The sequence below is a fragment of the Scyliorhinus canicula genome, chromosome 26 (assembly GCF_902713615.1).
Source record: "Scyliorhinus canicula chromosome 26, sScyCan1.1, whole genome shotgun sequence".
Classification (NCBI taxonomy): domain Eukaryota; kingdom Metazoa; phylum Chordata; class Chondrichthyes; order Carcharhiniformes; family Scyliorhinidae; genus Scyliorhinus; species Scyliorhinus canicula.
Window position 1 is genome coordinate 21,897,188 of NC_052171.1, and position 27,069 is coordinate 21,924,256.

Sequence of the window (27,069 nt, forward strand, 5' to 3'; positions counted from 1 at the left end):
GGGAGGGAGGGAGGGGGGGGGGGGGGGGGGGGAAGAGGTTGAAAACGATCAAAAACAAAAATCAAAACCGAGGTTAACGAGATCTCCGTTGGGCAAGAGCATTTAAGTGTTTCGGGACAGAGCAGGTGAGTGGGTTTGTGCACACGGATGACTATCTATTCTCACTGTGAAACAACGGCAAGGAGCCGTCTGACCTCCTCCTGATCCCGTATACCTGCTGGGAAGCATTTAGAAGGAAGGGATGTTGGGAGTAGAGGTGTTTGTCGTGACGAGTGCAGGACCGTGGGGCGCAAAAGCATTCCAAAATCAAGTTTGAGGTGAAGGCAGCTGTGCAAATTCCAGACACAGAATCACAAGCCCATGGAGTCTACACCGGCACACGGACACCTGACCAAACTGTCTACCTAATCTCACTTGCCAGCACTTAATCCACTGCCTCAAACGTTAAGACGTTGCCAAGTGCTCATCCAGGTACTTTTAAAGGATGTGAGGCAACTCGCCTCTACCCCCCCCTCCCAGGCCGTGCACTCCAGGCCAGCTGGCTAAAAAGGTTTCCCCTCAAATCCCCACTCAACCTCCTGCCCCTCACACTGAACCCGTGTCCCCCTCGTAACTGACCCTTAAACTAAGGGGAACTGCTGCTCCCTGTCCACCTTGTCCATGCCCCTCACAATCTTCCACAACTCGATCAGGACTCACAGACACGCGCTCCCGTTTACAAAGTGAAAAAGGGTTTGCCCCACCTACCGAGACCCTTCATCGCCTTCCTCAGCTTGGCGGCATCTTCCTGGGGATTGAATCCGCCGTATTCCCGGACTGTGCCACGTTGTCCAATCTGTGGAAAGGTGAATCATCGGTCAACGTCGCTTAAAAACGTTTCCTCCTTCCAAACAATCTGACGCTGCTTAACTTGGCTGCTGCTGCTCAGCTTCGGGCCTGGCCAAGGGGCAACACCGGCTTGATTAAACTCATCAGTAAACTGGTCCCCCACCCGCGTCACGGTGCCACCTGGCAGAGGGAGCGGGTCCCCCACCCGCGTCACGGTGCCACCTGGCAGAGGGAGCGGGTCCCCCACCCACGTCACGGTGCGGGAAAAATGCAGTCTTTCCTTGCGAAACCATCCCCCCCCCCCCAAAAAAAAAAAGGGTCTGACCATTTGTTTCTTGAACGAACTGCCTTAGTCGCTCGTACGTCATTTTTCTATCCAGTGATGGGGATTAGACACGTGCAATTGCAGCAAAAGGTGGTGATGGACCATCAGAAACCAGTGTCGGAACTAATGACCAGTCAGGCTGCACCCGGGATCATGTTCCCAGTTCACCAAAACGACACTCGTGCGGAAGGGACGCGCAAACCGTGAATAAAAAAAGCTCGGCGATCCCGCTCGCAGCCACGAACGCTCTCCTGGGGATAATTCTAAATCAGTGTCCCCTGGTCACTGAGCCTCCTGTCAGTGCAAATGCACCCCCCCCCCCCCCCCTATTAAAACCTCCTTTGCTGGAAGAGAGGGAACTCAGGCTCTCCCCAGTCCTGTGGAGAAGGTTTGTCACCCTAGCTCAGTTGGCAGCGCTGGTCAATGAGGAGGTTCTCGCCTCCCATTCGGCTCGATTTGATGGCGTCCAGCGCCAGGCGTTTGGAGCATCAGCCAGCTGGCTCCCCGGAAGAGGCGCCAAGCCCAGCTGGTATTCCGGGGAATGCCGAAAGCTCTCACAAGCACTGCCAGGGGAGTAGGAGGGAGTTCCCTCCTCGGGATCCTGACCAACATTCCTCTTAACCCAACAGTCCCAAAAATAGACGGGGCGACCGGATCATCTCACGCGGCCTGGCTGACTCATGTAACAACCACGGCATTCAGGCTGCGGGTAACACTTGGTAATTTATACTGAGAGGCTGGGGGGGGGGGAATTTATACTGAGAGGCTGGGGGGGGGGGGGGGGGGGGGGGGGAAGGAAGGAGAGACACCGAGGAGCAGGAACAAGCCGGCCCCTCTATTCAATGACATCTTGGCCGATGTGGCTGTGGTCCACCTCACCGTCTGGCCTCCCCCATTACCCGAGACTCCCTCATCCATCAAATTCTGTCAAACTGCGCCCTGATAATATTCAGTCAGCAGCAGCTTCCACTGCACCCTGGGGAAGAGATTTCTCCTCATAGGAGGTCCCTCCCCCACTACACATGTGGGGGTGGCACAGGGGTTAGCATTGCTGCCTCGGAGCTCCAGGGACCCGGGTTCAATACCGACCTCAGGTCACTGTCTGTGCAGAATCTGCACGTTCTCCCAGTGTCTGCGTGGGTTTCCTCCGGCTGCTCCGGTTTCTTCACACAGTCCTAAGACGGGCGGGTTAGGTGGATTGGCCATTCTAAATTGGGCGTCTCCAGGGGGATAGGGCAGGGGATTGAGCGCTCTTTCAGACGGTTGGTGCAGACTCGATGGGCCGAATGGCCTCCTTCTGCACGGTCGGGATTCTATGATACGAGATCCTCGGGGGCTGTAACACTTACGTGAAGGTGGGGGAGGGAGGCTTCGAGGTAATCTCATATGTTTTACACCACCCCGTAACCTGCCTTCAGAAATCGATGGACAAACACGTCAAGGTGCCTTTGTTCCTCGGAACTTCCCAGTGTCAGACCTTTCAGAGTATACTTCCTTGTTCAATTACTCCTTCCAAAGTGGATGAACTCACACTTTTTCAGGGTTAAATTTATCTGCCCATTTGACCATCCCGTCGATATCTTCTTGTCACCCAAGACACTCAACCTCATTGTTAACCACCCAGCCAATCTTTGCGTCATCTGCAAAATTACCAACCCTACCCCTTTCTAATCATCCAAAGTCATTTATCTCAATGACAAACAATAGGAGACCCAGCACAGATCCCTCTGGTACGCCACCCAACACTGGCTTCCAGTCACTAAAGCAGACGTCCGTCATCACTCTCTGTCTCCCACAGGGAGGTGTAGCCATCCAAGATGGCCACCTGCAAAGGACCATGGGAATTATGGCCAACCCAGGACTCCGACAGATACAGAGCCGATGTGTATCCGAAACACAGGTAACCAGATCTGATCGAAACCCCCCCCCCCCCCCCCCCCCCCCCCCGCTCGTTTGCATTTCAATGGCCAATTTTCCCAGGACAATAAAACTCCAATCTAGCACCCGGTACAGCCACAGACTGATCGGGGCCACTCCCCTTACTCAGAGAGCCCAACTGCCAAGGTCAATGACCGCTAAGGACCCGCCCAGTCACCCGCCCCTTTATTGGCCGAAATTGAAGACAGTAATCAGAGCCCTGTCGAACTATTGGGTCCAAGGTTAAGAACCGCGAAATCAAAGAGAGATAAAAGAGAGCACAGCCATGTGTTCTGTCTCTCTTGGATCCGGCCTGTGCCAACCCAATTGCAGCAGGAACTGCCAGCCAAGTTCAAGACCAACGATTGCTACTTGACGGATGAGCCCAGCAGAGACAGAGCCACTTAGCATAAATGCTTCACAGTTCCAGGGTCCCAGGTTCGATTCCCGGCTGGGTCACTGTCTGTGTGGAGTCTGCACGTCCTCTCCGTGTGCGTGGGTTTCCTCCGGGTGCTCCGGTTTCCTCCCACAGTCCAAAGATGTGCGGGTTAGGTGGATTGGCCATGCTAAATTACCCGTAGTGTCCTAAAAAAGTAAGGTTAGGGGGGGGGGGGGGTTGTTGGGTTACGGGTATAGGGTGGATACGTGGGTTTGAGTAGGGTGATCATTGCTCGGCACAACATCGAGGGCCGAAGGGCCTGTTCTGTGCTGTACTGTTCTGTGTTCTATGTTCTATCTCCGAACCAGCCAAGTGAAAGCCAGATAAAGGCCTTATCCATCTGCACAGTGCCGGTCGCCCTGAAGTTAAGTACAGGTTATTGTAGCTGATAGGTGTAGTTTAACTCGTAGTAGATATTGTGTTTGCCTGTCGAGATAACTCTAGTGTATGTAAATAAACATTCTTTTGAACTAACTAACTGGTTGTGTGGTCATTTGATCGATCCAAGGGAAGGCTTGTGGTTCATCAATATCATTAATATCAGCAACAGTATTGGCGAAGCTGTCGGGAACAAAACAGGCAACACGAGGCAGCTTGGAATCCACCTTATCAAGTTCCCCTTTATCCCATGTGCATGTCCCTTCTTTGTTAGTCTCCCATGAGTGACCTACATCAACTGCACATCTGGTCACAATGCTCAAAAAATGTGATTAAATTTATTCGGCATGACCTCCCTCTGACAAAGCCATCCTTACTATTCCTTTTCTTTATAAATGTTTTTTATTCAGTTTTCATGTTTTATATTGAACAAATTACAAATTGTTAGAGAGAGAGAAAAAAAGAACACGCAAAAATTAACATATATATTTACAGGTGAGCATCTTCGTAGTAATAACTGTGGCCTCCCCCCTCTTTGCCGGCATACATATTTTACATTCCCCAACATGTTTATTGTCATTTATTTAGTTTGGTTTTGGGCCTTAGCTAGCCATCAAACCCCCGTAACGAGCCCGTAGCCCCCCCCCCCCCCCCCCCCCCCCCCCCGCCGGCTACCTTCCCCCGACTATTTTACCTCATGTCCGTTGGCCACAAACAGGTCCCGGAACAATTGGGTGAATGGCTCCCACATTCTGTGGAAGCCGTCGTCGACCCTCGGATGGCGAATTTGATTTTCTCCATTTGGAGAGATTCCGAGAGGTCGGACAGCCAGTCTGCAGCTCTGGGCGGTGCTGCTGACCGCCAGCCAAACAGGATTCTACGGCGGGCAATCAGGGAGGCAAAGGCAAGGGCGTCCGCCCTCCTCCCCAGGAATAGATCTGGCTGGTCTGAAACCCTGAAGACCGCCACAATCGGGCATGGCTCCACCCTCACCCCCACCACTTTGGACATAGCCTCGAAGAAGGCTGTCCAGTACTCCACAGGTCTGGGGCAAGACCAGAACATGTGGGCGTGGTTTGCCGGGCCTCTTTGGCACCGTTCACATCTGTCCTCCACCTCCGGGAAGAACCTACTCATACGGTTTCTCGTTAAGTGGGCTCTATGTACCACTTTTAGTTGGGTCAGGCTGAGCCTTGCGCACGTGGAGGTGGAGTTGACCCTATGCAGTGCTTCGCTCCAGAGTCCCCACCCTATCTCCATCCCCAGGTCGTCCTCCCATTTCCTTCTTGTTGCGTCCAGTACGGTGTCGTCCCTTTCTAACAGTCGGCCATACATGTCACTACAGTTCCCTTTCTCTAGGATACTTGCGTCCAGTAGGTCTTCCAGTAGTGTCTGTCGTGGCGGTTGTGGGTACTTCCTTACTATTCCTAATCAACCTTGCCTCTCCAAGTGGAGATGGATTCTCACCTTCAGACGCTTCTCCAATAGTGTCCCCACCACTGACGTGAGACTCCCTGGTCTGTAAGCTCCCCGGTCCTCTCTGGCACCTCCCCAGTGTCAGAGCCCCTGTAATGAATCATCGTCCTCGCTTCACACAGCGTTCTGATACACAATTCACCCGGACCTGGAGATTTGTCCACTTTTAAGCATGCCCACACCTCCAATCCCTACGACACCTTGCTCAATTACCTCACAGTCTCTCTCCCAGAGCTCGATATCTACCTCCTCATTCGCTTGGGTGAAGACAGAAGTGAAATACTTCTCTTTCTTAAAAAATCTCTTTCCTACCCCAGGGGAACATGTTAAGCCTGTACCCTCCCCATTTCCTTTTTGAATAGACCCCCCCCCCACTGCTCTTCTGCAGGTTTCCCCACAAGTAACATTTCCAGTCTACCCTGGGCTAGATCCTATGTTTTACTAAAATTCACTCTCTCCCAATCCAAAATCTTCTTTTTTGCAACTTGTCCAAGCAAACTTAAACTGTACTGCCTTGTGATCACTATCACCAAAATGCTTCCCCAGATCATATCTCATTCTTCCCAACCTCACTGGGTATGGGCCCCACCTGTTGAATCTTTCCCGACAAAATCAGCTCCTCATCCCAGGGACGAGTGGATGAAAACCTCCCTGTCCCGAGTGATAGGCGGCCAATTTCCACACTCAATAGGCTCCGCAATTATGTCCGTGCCAGTTAATGGTTTACTGCAGGACTGACGTTTCCATCACCTGCACTGCCCTGCAAATGTTCTTAAAGCATTTCAGCTTGATTTATTTTTAGGGATGAGGGCCAGTGAAGGAAGGCCTCTTCGTTCCTCCGATTGATTGACAACTACACCGCCCTCCATTCCAAAAATAATAATACAACGTCTCCCGAGAGTGGAATAAATTCTCTTCGGCAAGTCACTGACCGTACCCTCATCTCTCTCGGTAATCCTCTGTCATCCTCCCTGCCTTTGTTCAAACATTGTGGACTCGATGGGCCGAATTTACAGTGCAGACTCGATGACTCCTTCTGCACTGTAAATTCTATGATTCTAACCCAAATTGCAGATGTACTCGCAAACTCTGATCTCCGAATGCGCAAGGCAGATTACCTGGTCATTATCATGCTCTCATTTGTAAAATTTGGCAGCGTGCAAGATGCCCGGTTCTTGGATGCCCGGAGGCTGCACAAATGCAAAATATCCAGCACCAATACGACGTGCCGAATGGCCTCCTTCTGCAACTCCCAGCACTTCTATCCCCCAAGGCTTCAGGAGCACCCCGTTCCTTCTGCAGACAAGGGCCACTCGAAACGGAACTTCCCACCATCCAGAACAGCTCAGCACATTGTGTCTCGTCCGTCACAGCAAGGTTTCTGAATTCAGACACCACAGCAGCTCCCGTAACAAACTGTTTTCAACTATCGGGAATTGAACCTGGGACCCTGGAGCTGTGAAGGAACTGTGCTAACCACTGTGCTACCACTCAGCGAGCATCCAGCAGGGCAAAGGCTGGGGGGGTCACAATCTTTCATCTCGAATACGGAGGCAGATCTAAACCTCGTGGGACATAATCACCTGACCAGAATCATTGACCAGCCTCCTGAATGGGTGGGTATAAAAGTGCTCCTCACACGCAGCAGCGAGTGATCACGCGATTCCCCCACAAGAGACACTACTCGAGTCTCCTAGCTGTCAGCACACAATCCTCTTCTCGCACGTCAAGGACCAACGCCGACAGCTCTCAATCCTCACTTTCCTCCGTCAAGTCAAACTCAATCCTCATCTCTTCCCCCCCCCCCCCTTCATCTGGCCAAAGCAACCACCGCCAAGCAGCAGGGAATGCAGTCAGCAGCACAGCCCAGGGGCAGAGGGACTACTGTCCTACTCAGGTAGGGGGCCAGGAAATTCCTCCTGTCCCCGATCACTATCCCTCAACAACAACGACCTTTCCTCTCTCCCCCCCTCTAGAAAATCAGACTTGAAAGAGGAAAATCATGTTCGACAAACAAGAGGGTTTTTTTTTTGGAGTATAAAACAAGTGGAAGGCCGGCAGATGTGGCCTCCTCGAATTTCCAAAAGGCGAAAAGATATAGAATCCCTTCACAGTGCAGGAGGAGGCCATTCAGCCCATCGAGTCCGCAGTGACCCTCTGAAAGAGCACCCTGCCTAGGCCCACTTCCCCCACCCTGTCCCACCTAACCTACACATCTTTGGACTGTGGGAGGAAACCATAAACGCACGCAGACACGGGAGAGAACGTGCAGACACGGGGGGGAACGTGCAGACACCGGGGAGAACGTGCAGACTCCAGGGTGTTCGGGGTGGTGAGGGTTGACATAGTCATGTGGATAGAGGAACAGACAGGAAGCAGTAGTTGGGACAAAGAGGCCATTTTAAAGGCAGGTAGGCAGCGTTTTGTGAAGTGGTACAAGGAAGAGGGCAGCATCAGTTATTTATAACCCGTGGGAGCACCGTCAATCTCTTCCAAGCGAGTCAATCTATCCAAATTTCCTAATGATGCAAAGCTAGTCGGGAATGTGGGCTGTGAGGAGGATACAGAGAGACTGTGAGAGATATCCACAGGTTAGGCAGCAAGGTGGCCGGCGGCACATGATGTGCAGAAACAGATTGGTTTGAAAAATAAAGGTGTGAAACTTGTGAACGTTGCTGTTCGGAGAGACTTGCGCGTATTTACAGAGGCAACACAAAGTTTGCACGCGGGAAAGTACGTCGGCCTTTATCGCAAAGGGGATTTGAGCGAGAGAATAAACACGTCTCGCTACAACCGTACAGTGATTCGGTGATGTCACCCTGAGTACTGGGGTTGCTTTGGCCTCAATAAAGGTTCACTCGATCGATGGGATCAAAGGGCTTTCGCATGATTGAGAGACTGAACTTTATTAAAGGGTGGTTAAACTTTAATTTCACAAGATGTAAACTTCAGTACCCCATCGGTGCAGGCTCCATCAATGCAGTCAATGGGAGGTGCATCGCTGGAGTTCCTCACCAACTGATACCATGTTTGAACAATGGATCTTTCACCGCAAACATTTCACAATGTGGCAAACAAGTGATTACAGTTTAACTGGGAAGAAATCAAGTCAATGGAACCTTTGACATTCCTATTGATCCCAGTCAATTCCTATAAATCACAATCGTTAACTCAGAAGCAGGCAGGGGACCTGGCGAGATGAGGGTTCAAGAGTACTTACAGCTGCCATGGTAACAGAACGATTGAAGATTTGTCCTCAACGAGTTTGTGCCTGGTTGACGAGGGGGGGGGTGGGAGAAAGAGAAAAAAAAAGAAAAAAAGGTATTACACAAGCCACATTTTGAATTGAAGGCATCTCACTGAATATTAAAATTGGAACAACTTCAAAACATGCAGAAGGGTTTGAAGTTATTCCTAAGGCTACCATTTCGGATGACAACACTGGATATAATTCCCCCAACCCCTCCGCCCACTCTCAAAGATCAAGTCTGACAACACCAGGTTAAAGTCCAACAGGTTTGTTTCAAACACGAGCTTTCGGAGCACTGCTCCTTCAGGTCCAAACCGGTTGGGCTTTGACCTGGTGTTGCAAGACTTCTTACTCTGCTCACCCCAGTCCAACGCCGGCATCTCCTCATTAAAGGTCAAGACAACCTCCTCCACAGCCGGAGCCAAATCTATTCCTGACCCGTTGCCTCTCGGAGGGGATGTTGGACACAGGTCCCCGGTTCAGCTCCCATGGCAGCGCTCTGTCCCATTGTGCACCCCACATCATTGCTGCTTGTTGGAGCTGGCTGTGCTTCCTTCCATTTCGGCACTCCTAATAGCGCGCCATTGGCTGGAATGTGGTTTAGAACCCTAAACCGCTCTGCCATTGGATAGGATGACGGCGGATCTGATGTGGCCTCGCGTCCACTTCCCCGATTGCCCCCTCCCACAACGGGATTGGAGCACCCCGGGCTTGCGGGAGGCATCACCGTACAACTTGTTGCCGTTTCCACCTGTGGTTTCCCGGGTGTCAGCGTCCAGTCTTGGGCCTTACCTCGGTCACCCCAGCCGGTGACGGGCTCCACCAGCACCCAAGAAAAACCTGACAAATCGGTGGACGGTCACCAAGGTTCCTTGGGCACGCCTTCCAAATCCACGACCACCAAGATCTAGACGGACAAGAGCAGCAGATACCTGGGAACCCCGCCACCTGGAGGTTCCCCTCCAAGTCACTCACCACCCTGACTTGGAAATATATCGGCCGTTCCTTCACTGTCGCTGGGGCAACATCCTGGAACTCCCTCCCTAACAGCACAGTGGGTGCACCTACACCACATGGATTGCAGCGTCTCAGGAAGGCGGCTCACTCAACGCCTTCTGAAGGGGCAGTTACGGACGCTCACATTCCATGAATGAGTTGGAAAAGGACGGGTTGAATTCAGGAAACCTCCAAACTTGATTGCACGGTGGGAATTTGCCATTTTGTGCTTTACAATTCCAATGCATATCGCGACCAGCCCCCTGACCCTCAAGTCCAGGTGCCGGTTCACCATTGCCAAGGTTCTGCTTTAGTGTGGCCAACGTCGACGACTGTTGAGAGTAAATCATGTCTCACCTCAAGTGACCTTCAGCCACTCACGAGGGGCATCAAGAACAACGTGACGTCCGGCGTGAAAACCTGGCTTGTGCCATCTTAGCACCCGGAAGCCCCCAGTGAGAATGAGCCAAGTCAATGTCACAAAAATGTGGATCTCAATATCACAAACTCAGCTCAGTAAAGTAAACCTGGACCAGACAGGCACTGAACTGGTTACACGACACCAGAAACCACAGAAATAGAGCACAAAGGAGGTCCATTCAGCCCATCTCATCCCTGCCAGCTCTTCATGAAAGAGCTCTGCAATTTATTTCCCCCCCATCACCCTGTGAATTGCTGACACGGAAGGACCAAAACCCCAATCCTCCCTCTTGTGCACTCAACAATTAAGGCATAGTCAACTACCTCGGAGCGCTAAGCGGCACGAGCTCCAACCACTCCTCGACCTTACGCAGCCACCGTTGTCAGCCAAGGCCCCAGCTCCCGCCCGCACGAGACGGCTAATCCCCAATTAGAACCATCTGGGGCAGAGCAGTTTAATCGCTATTCACTTCTCCCCGACCCCTGATCACGGTGATAGAATCAGTACAGCGCAGAAGAAGGCCACTCGGCCCATTGGGTCAGGACCAGCCCTCCGAAAGAGCACCCTGTCTGGGCCCACTCCCACCGCCCTACTTCGCCACCCCCGTACCCCACCTAACCGACATATCCCTCGGCACAAAAGGGCAATTGATCATGGTCAATCCACCACAACTTCACATCTTCGGACTGTGGGAACGAATCAGGATAGGGTCTTGTGACGGCGTGGACCCTTGCAAAGGGAGATCCTTCACGCACCACACGACCAACCCGGGACTCCCGAGGATGGAGCCTGTGAACCTGGGCCCCAACAGTACCTGGGTACCAGGAAACCATTCTACTAGGCCCTGGGGTTGATGGGCCGAGGCTGGTGTTAGCGTTTGCCAGCTTGTTAATAAATTCTGCCTCATTGTATTGCCTCACGTGAGATGCAGAATGTGGTTAGGCCCCAGGTTGCTCTCCAGCCCTCCAGCCCCCCCCCCCCCCCCCCCCGCCACGCCCCACAATGAGGTTTGCCTGACCCGCACCCATTCATTCATTCATTGGCCGCCGTGCTTCCCCCCTCCTGAAGATGACAGTATTTCCAGAGGGATTGCTATCGCTGCCACAGGATTGTACCAGATCCTAGGGATGGGCCGGGTGATAGAAATCTCCCCTGGGTGAGCTCGCGGGAGTTCTGAATTACCAAGGAGTGGATGACTGGTCTTCTTTATTCTTGGACATAAAAGGGGAAGTGAAGTAGCCCCAGGTTAGGAAGCGAACACAGGTCCTGTTTTAGAAACCGGACACTTCCCCATGCTGATGGTTTATGGAAACCAGTCAGATCTCTTCCTCACTCTCAATTCGCATCCAACCACCACTTCCTGATTCGCCAGCTCAGAATCGGCGTCCTTCCGCGCTCGCCCCGATCCTTCAGTTCACAGAATCCCCAGGGCCCAGGAGGAGGCCGTTCGGCCCATCGGGTCTGCACCGACCCTCCAAACAAAAAAAAAAACAAGACTCCTTGGCCCAATCCCTTGGCCATTCCCCGTCACCCCACCCAACCTTTGGACACCTGCGTGGTCAGTCCCTCCTCTCTCCTCTCTCCTCTCTCCTCTCTCCTCTCTCCTCTCTCCTCTCTCCTCCTCCGGGACATGCCTGGAGTTTCCGCCAGTTCACACAGCCAAGCGGACACTGATGCAGAGTCACGTGTCGACCAGACCGGGCAAGGACGGCAGATTTCTCTCCTTAAAAAGGATATTTAAGTGAACGGGGCTGGGTCGCCTGCAACAGTTTCACCGATACCGAGGGTAACCTTTTCATTTCAGGATTTACCAAAGTTAGCAGGAGGATCCATCCAGGCTTCTGAATAACTCGTTCGGGAACGTAACCACTGCTCTGTTAATCCCCCCCCCCCCCCACCACCCAACCAACCCCCCCCCCCCAACCAACCCCCCCCCCCCCAACCAACCAACCAACCCCCCCCCCAACCAATCCCCCGCCCAACCAACCCCCCCCCCCCAACCAACCCCCCCCCCAACCAATCCCCCCCCCCAACCAATCCCCCGCCCAACCAACCCCCCCCCCGCAAAACTAGACAATAGCTATCTCCCAATATCAATAAAAAGGACAAAAATTAATTCACAATTCAACAGATCCACAGGTGCAGCTTTCAATACTGATCCACCCGCGTCATCATCAATTCTTTGCCATGAAGGGCAGCACGGTGGCACAGTGGTTAGCCCTGCTGCCTCACGGTGCCGAGGTCCCAGGTTCGATCCCGGCTCTGGGTCACTGTCCGTGTGGAGTTTGCACATTCTCCCCGTGTCTGCGTGGGTTTCGCCCCCACAACCCAAAAAACGTGCAGAGTAGGTGGATTGGCCATGCTAAATTGCCCCTTAATTGGAAAAAATTATTGGGTAATCTAAATTTTAAAAAAAAAATTCTTTGCCATGAGCTCGATTTCAACATGGAACCTGGCCCCCATTCCTCTCCACCCCCCCCCCCCCCCCCCCCCCCCCCCCCCTCCCCCAGGCCAGCCGCTTCCTCCTTCCCTTTCCAGCAATGGCTCATCTCGCCACTGCCGTCAGTCAGTCACCAGACGGCCAGCAAGGTCGCAGGCCAGATACTGAAACCAGCTCATTGCCAGAGTCCCCAGAACTGGGCTCAGTGCCCTGGTTAATGCTGAGAAATGACACCATTCTCCGCTCTGTAAAGCAACAGTGCTAACCACTGTGCTACCACTGCTCAAGGCCACTTGTGACAATCAATTTTCATTTCATTCACCACTGCGCACACACACAGCTGGGGATCCTTGTGTTGTGGGTGTCAGAGAGACAGAGAGACAGAGAGACAGAGAGACAGAGAGACAGAGAGACAGAGAGACAGAGAGACAGAGAGACAGAGAGACAGAGAGACAGAGAGACAGAGAGACAGAGAGACAGAGGGGGGGGGGGGCGGGGGGGGGGGGGGGGGGGGGGGGGGGGAACCCGGTGTCTGCTTTAATTAGCTTCAGGGTACTTCCAACCCAACAAACCTCTGCCATAGCTGCATGCCACCCAATTCGGACCTCTGTGCATTATTATTAACTGTCCTACCATAGGTGTCTTCAGTTATCTGAGAAGCATGCTCCGGAATACCCTCCTTGAATCGTTCACAATCCCTACAGCGCAGAAGGAGCCGACGGTGTGCACCAACCCTCCCTACCTAGGCCCAATCCCCTGCCCTTTCCTCATAACTCAAACCTAACCTTTGGAGACTTCGGGGGCAATTTAATTTAGGTCGGCCAAAGCTGAGAGACCCACGCTGACATGGGGAAAACGTGTGAACTCCACACAGTCACCCGAGGCCGGAATTGAACCCAGGTCCCCGACGCTGAGACAGCAGTGCTAACCACCATGCCACAGTGCCGCCCCTCAACCCCATCTGCCCAACTTCCCTCCTTTAAGACCCACTCTATTGCCTCAGGAGGACCACAGCAGCAGATACCTGGGAACCCCACCACCCGGAGGTTCCCCTCCAAGTCACTCCCCACCCTGACTGGGAAATATATCGGCCGCTTCCTTCACTGTCGCTGGGGCAACATCCTGGAACTCCCTCCCTAACAGCACAGTGGGTGCACCTACACCTCAGGGACTGCAGAGGGTCAATGCCACCTTCTGAAGGGGGCAATTAGGAATGGACAATAAATGCTGGCCTGGCCAGCCGAGTCCACATCCGGTGCAAAGAATTGAGAATAATCCTTGGCTAGCTCTTTGACAAAGCTGTTCATCGTCTGACCTCATGTGTTTTGGCGTCACACTTATTACCCCAGAACATATTATGTTGAAAAGGCGCTTGGTCAGTTAAAAAGTTACTGCTGTTGTTAGTCAGAGCGAAGAGTCCCTTTGGAACTGCCCCGAGCAAGGATCAGAAACCTTCCGGGAGCAAAATGCTTGGGCAGAATGAGAAGGAGGAGGGAAAATAACTAGTTTGCTGGGTGTGGAAGATTCTCAAGTGCAGACAAAAAAAAACCACAGGGGCGTTTTGTGAAGGAATCACATTCCCAAACTGATTGTCACTGACTCAGCTATTGGATAATCAGACTGGAGAAGTTTGCCTGGGAGTTCATCTCTTCACACTGATGCAGTCAGACGCCAGGTAGCGCATTAACACGGGACAGCCCCCGCTAACGGAACAGCCCCTGCTAACGGAACAGCCCCCGCATCCAGAGTCACGCCAGACTGGAATCAGAAACAGAAAGGGGCGGGGGATAGAGCTGCACGCCCTCTCGGTGTGACACCCGCCCAACGTGTGGAGAATCAGTCAGCTACCAGAGCTGGTTTACAAAGTGCTCGGGTCCGATGGGCAATTCTTGGATTTTCTCCAAGTTTTAACAAGAATAACGGCGGCACGGTAGCACAGTGGTTAGCACTACTGCTTCACAGTGGCAGGGTCCCGGGTCCGATTCCCGGCTTGGTTCACTGTCTGTGCGGAGTCTGCACGCTCTCCCCCGTGTCTGCGTGGGTTTCCTCCCACAAGTCCCGAAAGACGTGCAGGTTAGGAGAATTGGACATTCTGAATTCTCCCTCTGTGTACCAGAACAGGCACCAGAGGGTGGCAACTAGGGGATTTTTCATAGATTTCATAGAATTTACAGTACAGAAGGAGGCCATTCGGCCCATCGAGTCTGTGCCGGCTCCTGGAAAGAGCACCCTCCCCAAGGTTAACACCTCCACCCTATCCCCATAACCCACTAACCCCACTCAACACTAAGGGCAATTTTGGACACTAAGGGCAATTTAGCATGGCCAATCCACCTAACCTGCACATCTTTGGACTGTGGGAGGAAACCTGAGCACCCGGAGGAAACCCACGCACACACACGGGGAGGACGTGCAGACTCCGCACAGACAGTGACCCAGCCGGGAATCGAACCTGGGACCCTGGAGCTGTGAAGCGATTGTGCTATCCACAATGCTACCGTGCTGCCCTACATTTTCACTGTAACTTCATTGCAGTGTTAATGTCAGCCGACTTGTGACACGAATAAGAATTATTATATTAACTTCAATTTTGTCATGCCTTGAATGGAATAAAACATGACCGTCAGGAGACAGGGGCACATAGATATATAGAATAGAATAGAACAGAACAGCACAGAACAGGCCCTTCGGCCCTCGATGTTGTGCCGAACAATGATCACCCTACTCAAACCCACGTATCCACCCTATACCCGTAACCCAACAACCCCTCCCTTAACCTTACTTTTATTAGGACACTACGGGCAATTTAGCATGGCCAATCCACCTAACCCGCACATCTTTGGACTGTGGGAGGAAACCGGAGCACCCGGAGGAAACCCACGCACACACGGGGAGGACGTGCAGACTCCGCACAGACAGTGACCCAGCCGGGAATCGAACCTGGGACCCTGGAGCTGTAAAGCATTTTATGCCAACCACCATGCTACCGTGCTGCCCCATATGCAGGGCAGCACAGAATCATCTCTCCCCAGGGAGGGAGCCACAAGGTGAAGGAATGCAAACAGGTGCATGACCTGCCGAAGCTCTGTGTAAATTCATTCGCCACAACAGCAGTCATTGGCAAGAATGATCAGGGATTGCGATAGCGGCGATTGCGAAAGGTTCAGGCGATGCCGACCTCCGCTGGAGATTACGGGAGGTGATGAACTCCAGTATCACACAGGAGCCTTTGTCTCCCCTTGCGCCCATCGCATGATCGGGCTGGCAGCAAATCGAATCCTCGAGTCGAACAACAGTCAGCAGGAAAGGAAGTAGCTCGGGAACAATGTGTTGTCTCAAGGAGGTCAAAGTGGGGCTCGCTCAGGACCAGATTCTGGAGGCTGGCCTGTGGGACACACCATTAGGCTCTGAAGACATCCCCGTGCAAAGGGCACAAGCCTTTTCTGGTGGGGTCACCGCACCTCCCAGTCTGATTGAGTGAGTGAAGTGCATCGGAGACCCTTTAGATCAAAGATAACTTCATTACTGAACTGGTGTACGATTCACAGTCCCGTCAAACAACAAGCCAGAGTCAGAGACAATGCAAGAAATTCTCAAACAGGAAAACGTGGCAACATGCAGAAGGTCAGCAAACAGAGGAAGACAAGTTTAGAAGTTTTGGGACACTGGACTGACACACTTCCTCTCCCGTTGATGGAAGAATCCATGCCAAAAATGTGTTCCCAGTCCCGACTGACCCAGGTGTGTGATTCCAGCATTTGCTGGTTTCAACACAAATTGTCACCTTTTTGACAATCTTTTCCCTCCCCTTCACCATTAGCAGATTCATTTTTTCAGAAAGTTAGCTGCGAATAACTCCAAGCTGGCCAACAGAGACCCTGGGAGTGCCAAAGGTGTGTGTACGTGTGTGAACACTGAGATGGAAGCTTAAAACAGAGAGACCAACATATACACGAGTGCAACAAACCCCCTTGCCGAACCCTCACCGCTGTGTCCCAGGGCACTGGTGCAACTGCGCGAGAAAACTGCGTGAGGGCAGCACGGTAGCATTGTGGATAGCACAATGGCTCCACAGCTCCAGGGTCCCAGGTTCGATTCCCAGCTTGGGTCACTGTCTGTGCGGAGTCTGCACGTTCTCCCCCGTGTGTGCGTGGGTTTCCTCCGGGTGCTCCGGTTTCCTCCCACAGTCCAAAGATGTGCAGGTTAGGTGGATTGGCCATGATAAATTGCCCTTAGTGTTGGGTGGGGTTACTGGGTTATGAGGATAGGGTGGAGGTGTTGACATTGGGTAGTGTGTTCTTTCCAAGAGCCGGTGCAGACTCGATGGGCCGAATGGCCTCCTTCTGCACTGTAAATTCTATGAAAACTGCAAACTTCATACAGAAGGACTAGAAATGTACGGGACAGATTGACATGATGCACAAGATTGCAAATGGGATACCAGCTCACTGCTACACTGACAATGGAGACGGCAACTAAATCACAAGCCTGTTAAACAGGTGAAGCACTGGGCAGCAGAAAACATTACGATTCACCACTGTTTTATTGGACACTAGAGTTCAGTACAAATGACAACAATTAATAATCTTTATTAATGTCACAAGTAGGCTGACATTAACACCGCAATGAAGTTACTGTTAAAAGCCCCTAGTCGCCACATTCCGGCGCCTGTTCGGGTACACAGAGGGAGAATTCAGAATGTCCAATTCACCTAACAGCACGTCTTTCGGGACTTGTGGGAGGAAACCGGAGCACCCGGAGGAAACCCACGCAGACACGGGGAGAACGTGCAGACTCCGCACAGACAGTGACCCAAGCCGGGAATCCAACCTGGGACACTGGCGCCGTGAGGCAACTGGGCTAACCACTGTGCTACCGTGCCGCCCACCAGTTTCCACTCTTCCCCTCTGAATCCTCTCCCTGTTCAGAAGCCGCTCTGCCACTGGGGGAAATCCCGGCTCTTAATTACAAGCTTGAATGAGAATCAGCCGCTCTCTGGTCACCCTGAAGCAAGACCCGCTTTACTCTTAAAGGGAACTTGCATTTCTGATATTGACATCGTGCTTCCAGAGATCCAGTGCAAACTCGAGGGGCTGAAAGGCCTCGTGTTGCCCTGTACGGCGATGTGAAAGAGAAAGAACGATGGTGCCAAGCGGAGAGAAAACTGATGTAGAATGAACAAAGCAGGCTGAAATACAAGCCCAGGTAAAAGGAGTAAACCAGGGACTGGGGAGCAGTGGTTGTAGTCTCAGGAAGGGACAGCAGACAAGGACACAGTCCAATCCCAATCTGAGAAGCTAGCATCCAATGAGGCTGTGACTGCTCAAGACTCATAAGACCATAAGACGTAGAAGCAGAATTAGGCCACTCAGCCCATCGAGTCTGCTCCGCCATTCAACTGTGGCTGATATTTTCTCATCCCCATTCTCCTGCCTTCTCCCCATAACCCCTGACCCCCTTATTAAATCAAGAACCTATCTATCTCTGTCTTAAAGACACTCAGTGATTTGGCCTCCACAGCCTTCTGCAGCAAAGAGTTCCACAGATTCACCACCCTCTGGCTGAAGAAATTCCTCCCCATCTCTGTTTTAAAGGATCGTCCCTTTAGTCTGAGATGGTGTCCTCTGCTTCTAGTTTTTCCTACAAGTGGAAACGTCCTCTCCACGGCCACTCTATCCAGGCCTCGCAGTATCCTGTAAGTTTCAATAAGATCCCCCCTCATCCTTCTAAACTCCCAACGAGTACAGACCCAGAGTCCTCAACCGTTCCTCATATGACAAGCTCTTCATTCCAGGGATCATTCTTGTGAACCTCCTCTGGACCCTTTCCAAGGCCAGCACATCCTTCCTTGGGTACGGGGCCCAAAACTGCTCACAATACTCCAAATGGAGTCTGACCAGAGCCTTGTACAGCCTCAGAAGTACATCCCTGGTCTTGTATTCTAGCCCTCTCGACATGAATGCTAACATTGCATTTGCCTTCCTAACTGCCGACTGAACCTACACGTTAACCTTAAGAGAATCGTGAACAAGGACTCCCAAGTCCCTTTGTGCTTCTGATTTCCTGAGCATTTCCCCATTTAGAAAATAGTCTATGTCTCCATTCCTCCTTCCAAAGTGCATAACCTCTCACTTTTCCCCATTGTATTCCATCTGCCACCCAGACCCAAAAGGGGCGCACAGCAAGAGGCAGCTGATATGGCAAGAATCGAACCCGGGGCCCTAACCCCGTTTCCCAATCAACAACCATAAATGTCTCGGTCAAATCTAGCCAGCGACGAACCACACCACCCAGGTGAAGTGACCAGGACCTGGGTATGGTCTTGGGTTGAGGGAAGCAAGCTATCTTGTGCACAGACTGACTTTTTAACCATCATCACTTCACGTGTAGCTGACCCGTTTCCTAGGGTTGGGTGCCTCTGCCCCCTCCCAGTGTTGCTTCTTCAACACCTCACCTAGTTTCCGACCCGATTCGTGGCTTCATAGGACCTCTCGACTTCTCTTGACCACTAAATGTATCGACTACAACAAAAAAACAACAAACACCCTGTTGCCTATTCTTTCCCTCCTCTCAGTTCCTGCCCAGATATGATTTCGCAACAAAAATAACTCCCGGCAGTTTGGTTTGACTTGTGCAAAACCAAAACAACCCATTGGGGATGTTTCCCCATGCGCCCCACCACCCCCCCAATCCAGATCCAAATCAGTGGGGCAAAATGATGAAAAGTACAAATTGAACAGGAAATGGTGGATGGATGGAGCTGATAAGGTGGAGTCACGGATTGGGGGGGGGGGGGGGGGGGGGGGGGTGGGGGGAGACATTTCAGATACAAAACCTGTGCGGGGGGGGGGGGGTGAAGAGATTTAATTTCTATCCAAACTGGAAAATAATGCTCAAACGTCAAAATCCCCTTGTTGGGGGTGGGTGGGGAAGGTGGAAGAGTGCAGGTGGGCTGGGGAGGGAAGGTACACAATTCCCAGCCCTGTACCTGGCCGGCAGGTGTACCATGGGCTGTGCTGCAGCCAAAATAATGTTCATTCATTATTGGAGAGAGGGGAGAGAGATTGCAATTGGGGAAAGTGTTGGAGAATTGGTGGCCACACACCTTCGACAAAGCTGGGAGGCAGGGGGATACACCTGGGTGAACACACACAATACAAAGGGGTTTCTGGGGGGGGGGGGGGGGGCAGTATTTCAGCCCAATCCCCCTGGTCTCTGGCTTCAGCCTTACCTGTAGTTACCTGTGCTGGGCAGTGAAACAGACAAGAGGAAGTCACTCGCAACAAATGTATCCTTTCAGGACAGACTGCATCCGGCGGGGAGCTGGGGGGGGGGAATGCTGGCCCAGGCTTGTCCCAGCCCCAGCCAGGGTAACCCCCCCGCCCCACCACCAACAAACTCACAGGCTGGAGGACAGAGCTGGAAACACCCTCACAATGGGAAACTTTCCCACAGCCCAGCCACTTGGCAGCAGCAACAACTCTCCCTCTCTCTCTGTGCACCTTCCCCTCTGCCCTGCAGGAAAAAGTTGAGCAACTTACGGGCGAACTTTTCTCTCTCTCTCGCTGTGTGTGCTGCTGTTGGAGGGCAAACTCTTCCTGTCCCTGTGGAATGGATATCTGCTGTTATTTCCTCCACACTGGAAGATGGCTGCTCTCTTAAAGCTTCAGGGGCGGCACCATTCCAGCCTTAAAGAGCCAACAGGCTGCTGCTTCCCTCCCTCCCTCTCTCCCTCACATCCTCTTTCCCTTCTGCAAACACACAAGTAATGATTCACCAGCTCCTCTCGCAGATCAATCATCAGCCTGGAGTTAAAGCTGGACACTTTCCACCTCCAGAGCTCCCAGTGTCAAATCACACACATTATGGGGGGGAAAAACTGCAGGCAGATTTTTAGAAAAATCTAAATTAATTCCCACTTCTAAATTAAAAAGGGAATTAAAAAGTGACTCTCCCAGTACGTTGGTTGGAAGCATTCTGTGTGTGTGTGTGTGTGTGTGTGTCCCCAATGGTGGGGGGGTGGGGAGACATGCCTCTGGGTGCAGGCAATCATTGAACTCTTGCAGTGCAGGTGGAGGCCATTCGGCCCATTGAGTCTGCACTGCCCCTCTGAAGGAACACCCCACCTTGGGTCAGGTCCCCACCTTATCCCCGTAACTCAGTAACCCCACCTCGGCGGCACAGTGGTTAGCACTGTTGCTTCACCGCGCCAGGGTCCCAGGTTCGATTCCCGGCTTGGGTCACTGTCTGTGCGGAGTCTGCACGTTCTCCCCGTGTCTGCGTGGGTTTCCTCCGGGTTGCGGTGAACCGCTGTATTAGGGGATGTAAGGTAGGACCAGCACGACAGGTTCGCCGGTAGCCCCTGACGGCTAGCTCCGGCCACAAGGAGCCATATAAATATGCGTGTCCTCCTCTGATCAGCCATTTCGCCAGCTGCAGCAGAAAGCCACGCATCTGACTGTAATAAAGCCACAGTTGTACCGATCTGAGTCTTTCGTGCAATTGATTGTGCATCACGGGTGCTCCGGTTTCCTCCCACAAGTCCCAAAAGTCTTGCTTGTGACGTGAATTGGACATTCTGAATTCTCCCTCTGGGTACCCGAACAGGCGCCGGAATGTGGCGACTAGGGGATTTTCCCAGTAACTTCATTGCAGTGTTTTTTTTTTTATAAATGTTTTTATTCAGTTTTCATGTTTTATATTGAACAAATTACAAATTGTTAGGAGAGAAAAAGAACAAAAAAAAAAACAACAAACAAACACGCAAAAATTAACATACATATTTACAGGTAAGCATCTTCGTAGTAGTAACTGCGCCCGCCCCCCCCCCCCCCCCCCCCCCCCCAACATGTTTATTTAGTTTGGTTTTGGGCCTTAGCTAGCCATCGAACCCCCGTACCGAACCTGTAGCCCCTCCCGCTACCTTCCCCCGACTATTCTTCCTCTTGTACATTGGCCACAAATAGGTCCCGGAACAGTTGCATGAATGGCTCCCACGTTCTGTGGAAGCCGTCGTCCGACCCTCGGATGGCAAATTTGATTTTCTCCATTTGGAGAGATTCCGAGAGGTCGGACAGCCAGTCCGCAGCTCTGGGCGGTGCTGCTGACCGCCAGCCAAACAGGATTCTACGGCGGGCGATCAGGGAGGCAAAGGCAAGGGCGTCCGCCCTCCTCCCCAGGAATAGATCTGGCTGTTCTGAAACCCCGAAGACCGCCACTATCGGGCATGGCTCCACCCTCACTCCCACCACTTTGGACATAACCTCGAAGAAGGCTGTCCAGTACTCCACGAGTCTGGGGCAAGACCAGAACATGTGGGCGTGGTTGGCCGGGCCTCTTTGGCACCGTTCACATCTGTCTTCCACCTCCGGGAAGAACCTACTCATACGGGTTCTTGTTAAGTGGGCTCTATGTACCACTTTTAGTTGCGTCAGGCTGAGCCTTGCGCACGTGGAGGTGGAGTTGACCCTATGCAGTGCTTCGCTCCAGAGTCCCCACCCTATCTCCATCCCCAGGTCGTCCTCCCATTTCCTTCTTGTTGCGTCCAGTACGGTGTCGTCCCTATCTACCAGTCGGTCATACATGTCACTACAGTTCCCTTTCTCTAGGATACTTGCGTCCAGTAGGTCTTCCAGTAGTGTCTGTCGTGGCGGTTGTGGGTACGTCCTTGTCTCCTTTCGTAGGAAGTTTTTGAGCTGCAGGTACCGTAGCTCGTTCCCCCCAGCTAGCTGAAACTTCTCTGTCAGTTCGTCCAGTGTTGCGATCCTGTCGTCCGTGTATAGGTCCCTGACTGTCAGTGTCCCCCCGTCCTGCCTCCACCTTTTGAAGGTGGCGTCAGTCAGTGCTGGTGTGAACCTATGGTTGTTGCAGATGGGAGCCCTGTTCGACATTTTGGTCAGGCCAAGTTGCTGCCGCAGTTGGTTCCAGGATTGGAGGGTGGCTGTCACCACTGGTGTAAGCCTACTTGTGACAATAAAGACTATTATTACATCATAGAACATAGAACAGTACAGCACAGAACAGGCCCTTCGGCCCTCAATGTTGTGCCGAGCCATGATCACCCTACTCAAACCCACGTATCCACCCTATACCCGTAACCCAACAACCCCCCCCCCTTAACCTTACTTTTATTAGGACACTACGGGCAATTTAGCATGGCCAATCCACCTAACCCGCACATCTTTGGACATCATTTGACACCAGTGGACAATTTAGCACCCCAGGCGGAATTGAACCCAGGTCCCTGGTGCTGTGAGGCAGCAGTGCTGCCCTGGTAACCCTGCACCATCATCAGGAATCCTCAGGAATTAAGATTAATCTCCTGACACCACAGCAAGCCAAACGTTGGGATGAAATTACAGGGTCAGCCAAGCAGATAACAGGCTTTCATAAACTATCTCCCCCTCCCTCCCCCAGCACATATCAAAACATGGGAGCTGAGGGGAAAGATGCACTGACCGCAGGGAGCCTGGCCTCGTTCCAGCGGGGACGTGTACTTATCTGGGATTGCCTTTCAGGCAGATAATGTGTGGAGGCTCTGATGGGGCAGCAATTAGAGGCTCAACACAGGGGGGGAGGGGTCGACAAACAGAAAGAAGACACAGTTCACACCAGAATTCTTATTTCGCCGCTCCACTGCCTTATCCCTCCTGTTTGCTGATTGCTGACAAAGACCTTGCTGTCACACAGCGCATCAAAGGGCTGGAACCCTCCCCCCGGGCTGTGTGGGCTGACACTGAATGGTTAACATCACCTGCCTCACAATAATGGGCAGGTTCAGGTGTGGCTTGATCCATGTCAAAAATTTGAATATCAATAAACTTTCTGTCATGGCTGTTTGGAATTGTTTTGCAATATTCTTTTATACATATGGGTGGGGGGGCAAGATCTGGCTATTGAGTTGGATGACCAGCCGTGATTGTAATGAATGGCGGAGCAGGCTCGAAGGGCTGAATGGCCTCCTCCTGCTCCTATTTCCTACGTTTCCATTTTTAGACATTTTATGAATAAATGATATTTTTGCAGAGAAAGAACGAGGAAGCTGATTTAAAGGCCGATCCATCGGGAGACGTCATAGGGGGACCTGACACGAAATGTGGGCCAGAGGGAGGTTCAGGAGCGACTGGACACACAGACAGGTCAGCAGGTGGAGAGGTTCAGGAAGAGAATCCCACATTTCAGGTCAGTTTGCTGAGGCCATTGCTGCCCCTGTTACAACACTTCCTTATTCCTTCACAGAGTGTGGGGGTCGCTGGTTAGGCCGGCATTTATTGCCCATCCCTAGTTGCCCCTTGAGGAGGTGGTGGGTGAGCTGCCTTCTTGAGCCGCTGCAGTCCCTGTAGTGTAGGCATACCCACTGTGCTGTTAGGGAGGGAGTTCCAGGATGTTGTCCCAGCAACAGTGAAGGAACGGCCGATATATTTCCCAGTCGGGGGTGGGGAGTGACTTGGAGGGGGAACCTCCAGGTGGTGGGGTTCCCAGGTATCTGCTGCCCTTGTCCTTCTAGATGGTAGTGGTTGTGGGTTTGTAAGGTGCTGCCTAAGGAGCCTTGGTGAGTTCCTGCAGAGCATCTTGTAGACGGTACACACGGCTGCCACTGTGCGTCGGTGGTGGAGGGAGTGAATGTTTGTGGAAGGGGGAGCAATCAAGCGGGGCTGCTTTGTGCTGGATGGTGTTGAGCTTCTTGAGTGTTGTTGGAGCTGCGCTCATCCAGGCAAGTGGAGAGTATTCCATCACACTCCTGACTTGTGCCTTGTAGATGGTGGACAGGCTTTGGGGAGTGAGGAGGTGAATGTCAAAGGGCAATGATTTGATTTTCTCTCATTCGGGATGGCCATTGACTGGCACTTGTGTGGTCTGAATGTAACTTGCTACTTGTCAGCCCAAGCCTGGATATTGTCCAGGTCTTGCTGCATTTAGACATGGAATCCTGCATTATATTCTGTAATATTCTGTGCGTCACCAAGGAGGAGAAGATGCCATTAGCCTCCTCCACGCTCAGGCCATTATTTGTGAGCTCCATCCACCATATTCCCTTCCTCCCAATCCCAAATCAGAAGCAGAAAGGGAAATCGATTGTCAAATAGGTTCTTTTCTCCAGGGAAGAGTCCCAAACTCTCCAATTCACCTCCGCGAATGAAGTTCCTCATCTCCGGAACTGTTCTCGTCCACGTTCCCTGCATTTCCTGTGAGGAGAGGTTGAGTAGGTTGGGCCTGTGCTCATTGGAGTTTAGAAGAATGAGAGGCGACCCTATCGCGACATATCGGATTCTCAGGGGGTTTGACAGGTTCACAAGAGGATCACAAGAATGATCCCTGGAATGAAGAGCTTGTCGCATGAGGAACGTTTGAGGACTCTGGGTCTGTACTCGTTGGAGTTTAGGAGGATGAGGGGGGATCTTATAGAAACTTATAGGATACTGCGAGGCCTGGATAGAGTGGACGTGGAGAGGATGTTTCCACTAGTAGAAAACACGAGAACCAGAGGACACCATCTCAGACTAAAGGGACGATCCTTTAAAGCAGAGATGAGTAGGAATTTCTTCAGCCAGAGGGTGGTGAATCTGTGGAACTCTTTGCCGCAGAAGGCTGTGGAGGCCAAATCACTGAGTGTCTTTAAGACAGGGATAGATAGGTTCTTGATTAATAAGGGGATCAGGGGTTATGGGGAGAAGGCAGGAGAATGGGGATGAGAAGATATCAGCCATGATTGAATGGCGGAGCAGACTCGATGGGCCGAGTGGCCTAATTTTGACCCATGTCTTATGGTCTCATGATAGGGCCGATGCTGAGAGGATGTTTCCCCCTGTGGGAGAGTCTAGGCCCAGAGGACAGAATCTCAGAGTGAGGGGGTCGCCCATTTCAGACAGAGATGAGGAGGAATCTCTTCTCTCCGAGGGGAGTGAATCTGTGGAATTCTTCACCGCAGGGAGCTGTAGAGGCTTTTTTAAAAATGATAATCTTTATTGTCACAAGTGGGCTTACATTAACACTGCAATGAAGTTACTGTGAAAAGCCCCTAGTCGCCACATTCCGGCGCCTGTTCGGGTACACAGAGGGAGAATTCAGAATGTCCAATTCACCTAACAAGCGGGAGTTGTGGGAGGAAACCGGAGCACCCGGAGGAAACCCACGCAGACACGGGGAGGACGTGCAGACTCCCGCACAGACAGTGACCCGAGCCGGGGTCCCGAACCTGGAACTTTGGTGCTGTGAAGCAACAGTGCTAACCTCTGTGCTGGGTCGTTAAGTATGTTCAAGGCTGAGAGAGACAGATTTTTAATCAGTCAGAGAGCAGAGGGTAAGGGGGGGAGTGGAATTGAGGATTATCGCATCAGATCAGCCCCAAACTCATTGAATGGCGGAGGAGACTCGATGGGCTGAATGGCCTCTTTCTGCTCCTCCAACCTGTGGATTTGGTGCCATTAATGGCAGCACTCCACCCCAGGCCCTTCTGAGACAGCTGTTCCTCGGTGTAGGGATGCAGAAAGCCGATTTGTAGTCACGTGTTGCTACGGTCATGGATTACCACAGTGCAGCGTCAAATGTCTGTGCCTGGAAATGGGCCAAGTTTGAAAGGGATTGGCAAGAGTAACGCAGAGACCAACGCTGCTCTCTCAGTCAGGGGCATATCTGTAGGTACAACCTTCAAGACTCTCTCTCACACACAAACACACACAAAGCAGAGTTTGTATTTGTCAGGGCAGTTTACAGTCCATTTGCACATCTAAGCCAGACTGTTCTGAAAATAATAACTCCACGAGAGTTACCAGCTTTACGTGGCTGTGTCCGAGTTCACTGGTTTCTGTTCCTCTGAAGTGCTTGGGGGTGATTCCCCGTGTCACAGGCAGTACATGAAAAATACAAACTGCAGTTACCGCGTCGAGTTGAGAAGTTGTTGTTGCGCCTCCGGGCGACAGTGTGACACCAAGTTCGCTGCCACCATCGCCAGTTGCCCAAGACCTGGCCTGATCGTCACGCCACAGCACATCCGACTGTGCATCCGATTACGCCTCACCTGACCAGGGTCTCCCCCACCCCCCAATCGTCCGCAGCAAGGTCAGAGGGCGCCCCGTTCGCAGTCAGGATGGGGGGGAAACAGAGTTAAAATATCCAGTGCCTGGGGCCCTTATTGCCCGTTTCTGATTGAGTAACCTGTCCCGCTCGCACGCACAAATCGTTGGCACAACAGTGCCTTTTGTCAAAAGTCCAATGGACCGATTGAAGATGCAGGCAGCGGGATTCTCAGACCCCCCCCCCCCCCCCGCTGGGTCGGAGAATCCCAGAGAACGGCGAAGCGAATCACGCCCCCCCCCCCCCCCCCCCCCCCCCCCGCCCCCCCCCCCCCCCCCCCCCCCGACGCCAGCTGCTGTGTTCTCCAGCCCCTGTTTTCGGGCGGGGGGTTCAAGCCGTGCCGGTCGGGGCCGTTGGCAGCGCCCACCCCTCCCCCCCCCCCCCCCCACGCCCGGCAATTCTCCGGGCCCCGATGGGCCGAGCGGCTGTCCGTTTTTGGCCAGTCCCGCCGGCGTGGGTTACACATAGTTCCACACGGTGGGATCTGGCAGGTAAGTCGGCTGGGGCGGTCCACGAGGGGAGCGCG

General features: G+C 52.5%; 1 protein-coding gene across 3 annotated transcripts in view; it reads right to left on the reverse strand.

Moving 5' to 3' along the window:
* Positions 1-27,069, reverse strand: part of LOC119957381 (annexin A4-like) — a 174,463-nt gene that overhangs the window by 30,016 nt on the left and 117,378 nt on the right. Inside the window, exons 1-3 of one of the 3 annotated variants that reach the window (XM_038785331.1) lie at positions 20,012-20,186; positions 8,584-8,634; positions 748-835 (exon numbers count right to left, since the gene is read on the reverse strand). In XM_038785331.1, the coding sequence (XP_038641259.1) occupies positions 748-835; positions 8,584-8,592 (97 nt within the window). In that variant the 5' untranslated portion in view covers positions 8,593-8,634; positions 20,012-20,186. Of the gene's footprint in view, positions 1-747; positions 836-8,583; positions 8,635-19,701; positions 19,807-20,011; positions 20,187-27,069 lie in introns of those variants that run through there. The other 2 variants (XM_038785333.1, XM_038785332.1) reach the window with 2 other exon arrangements.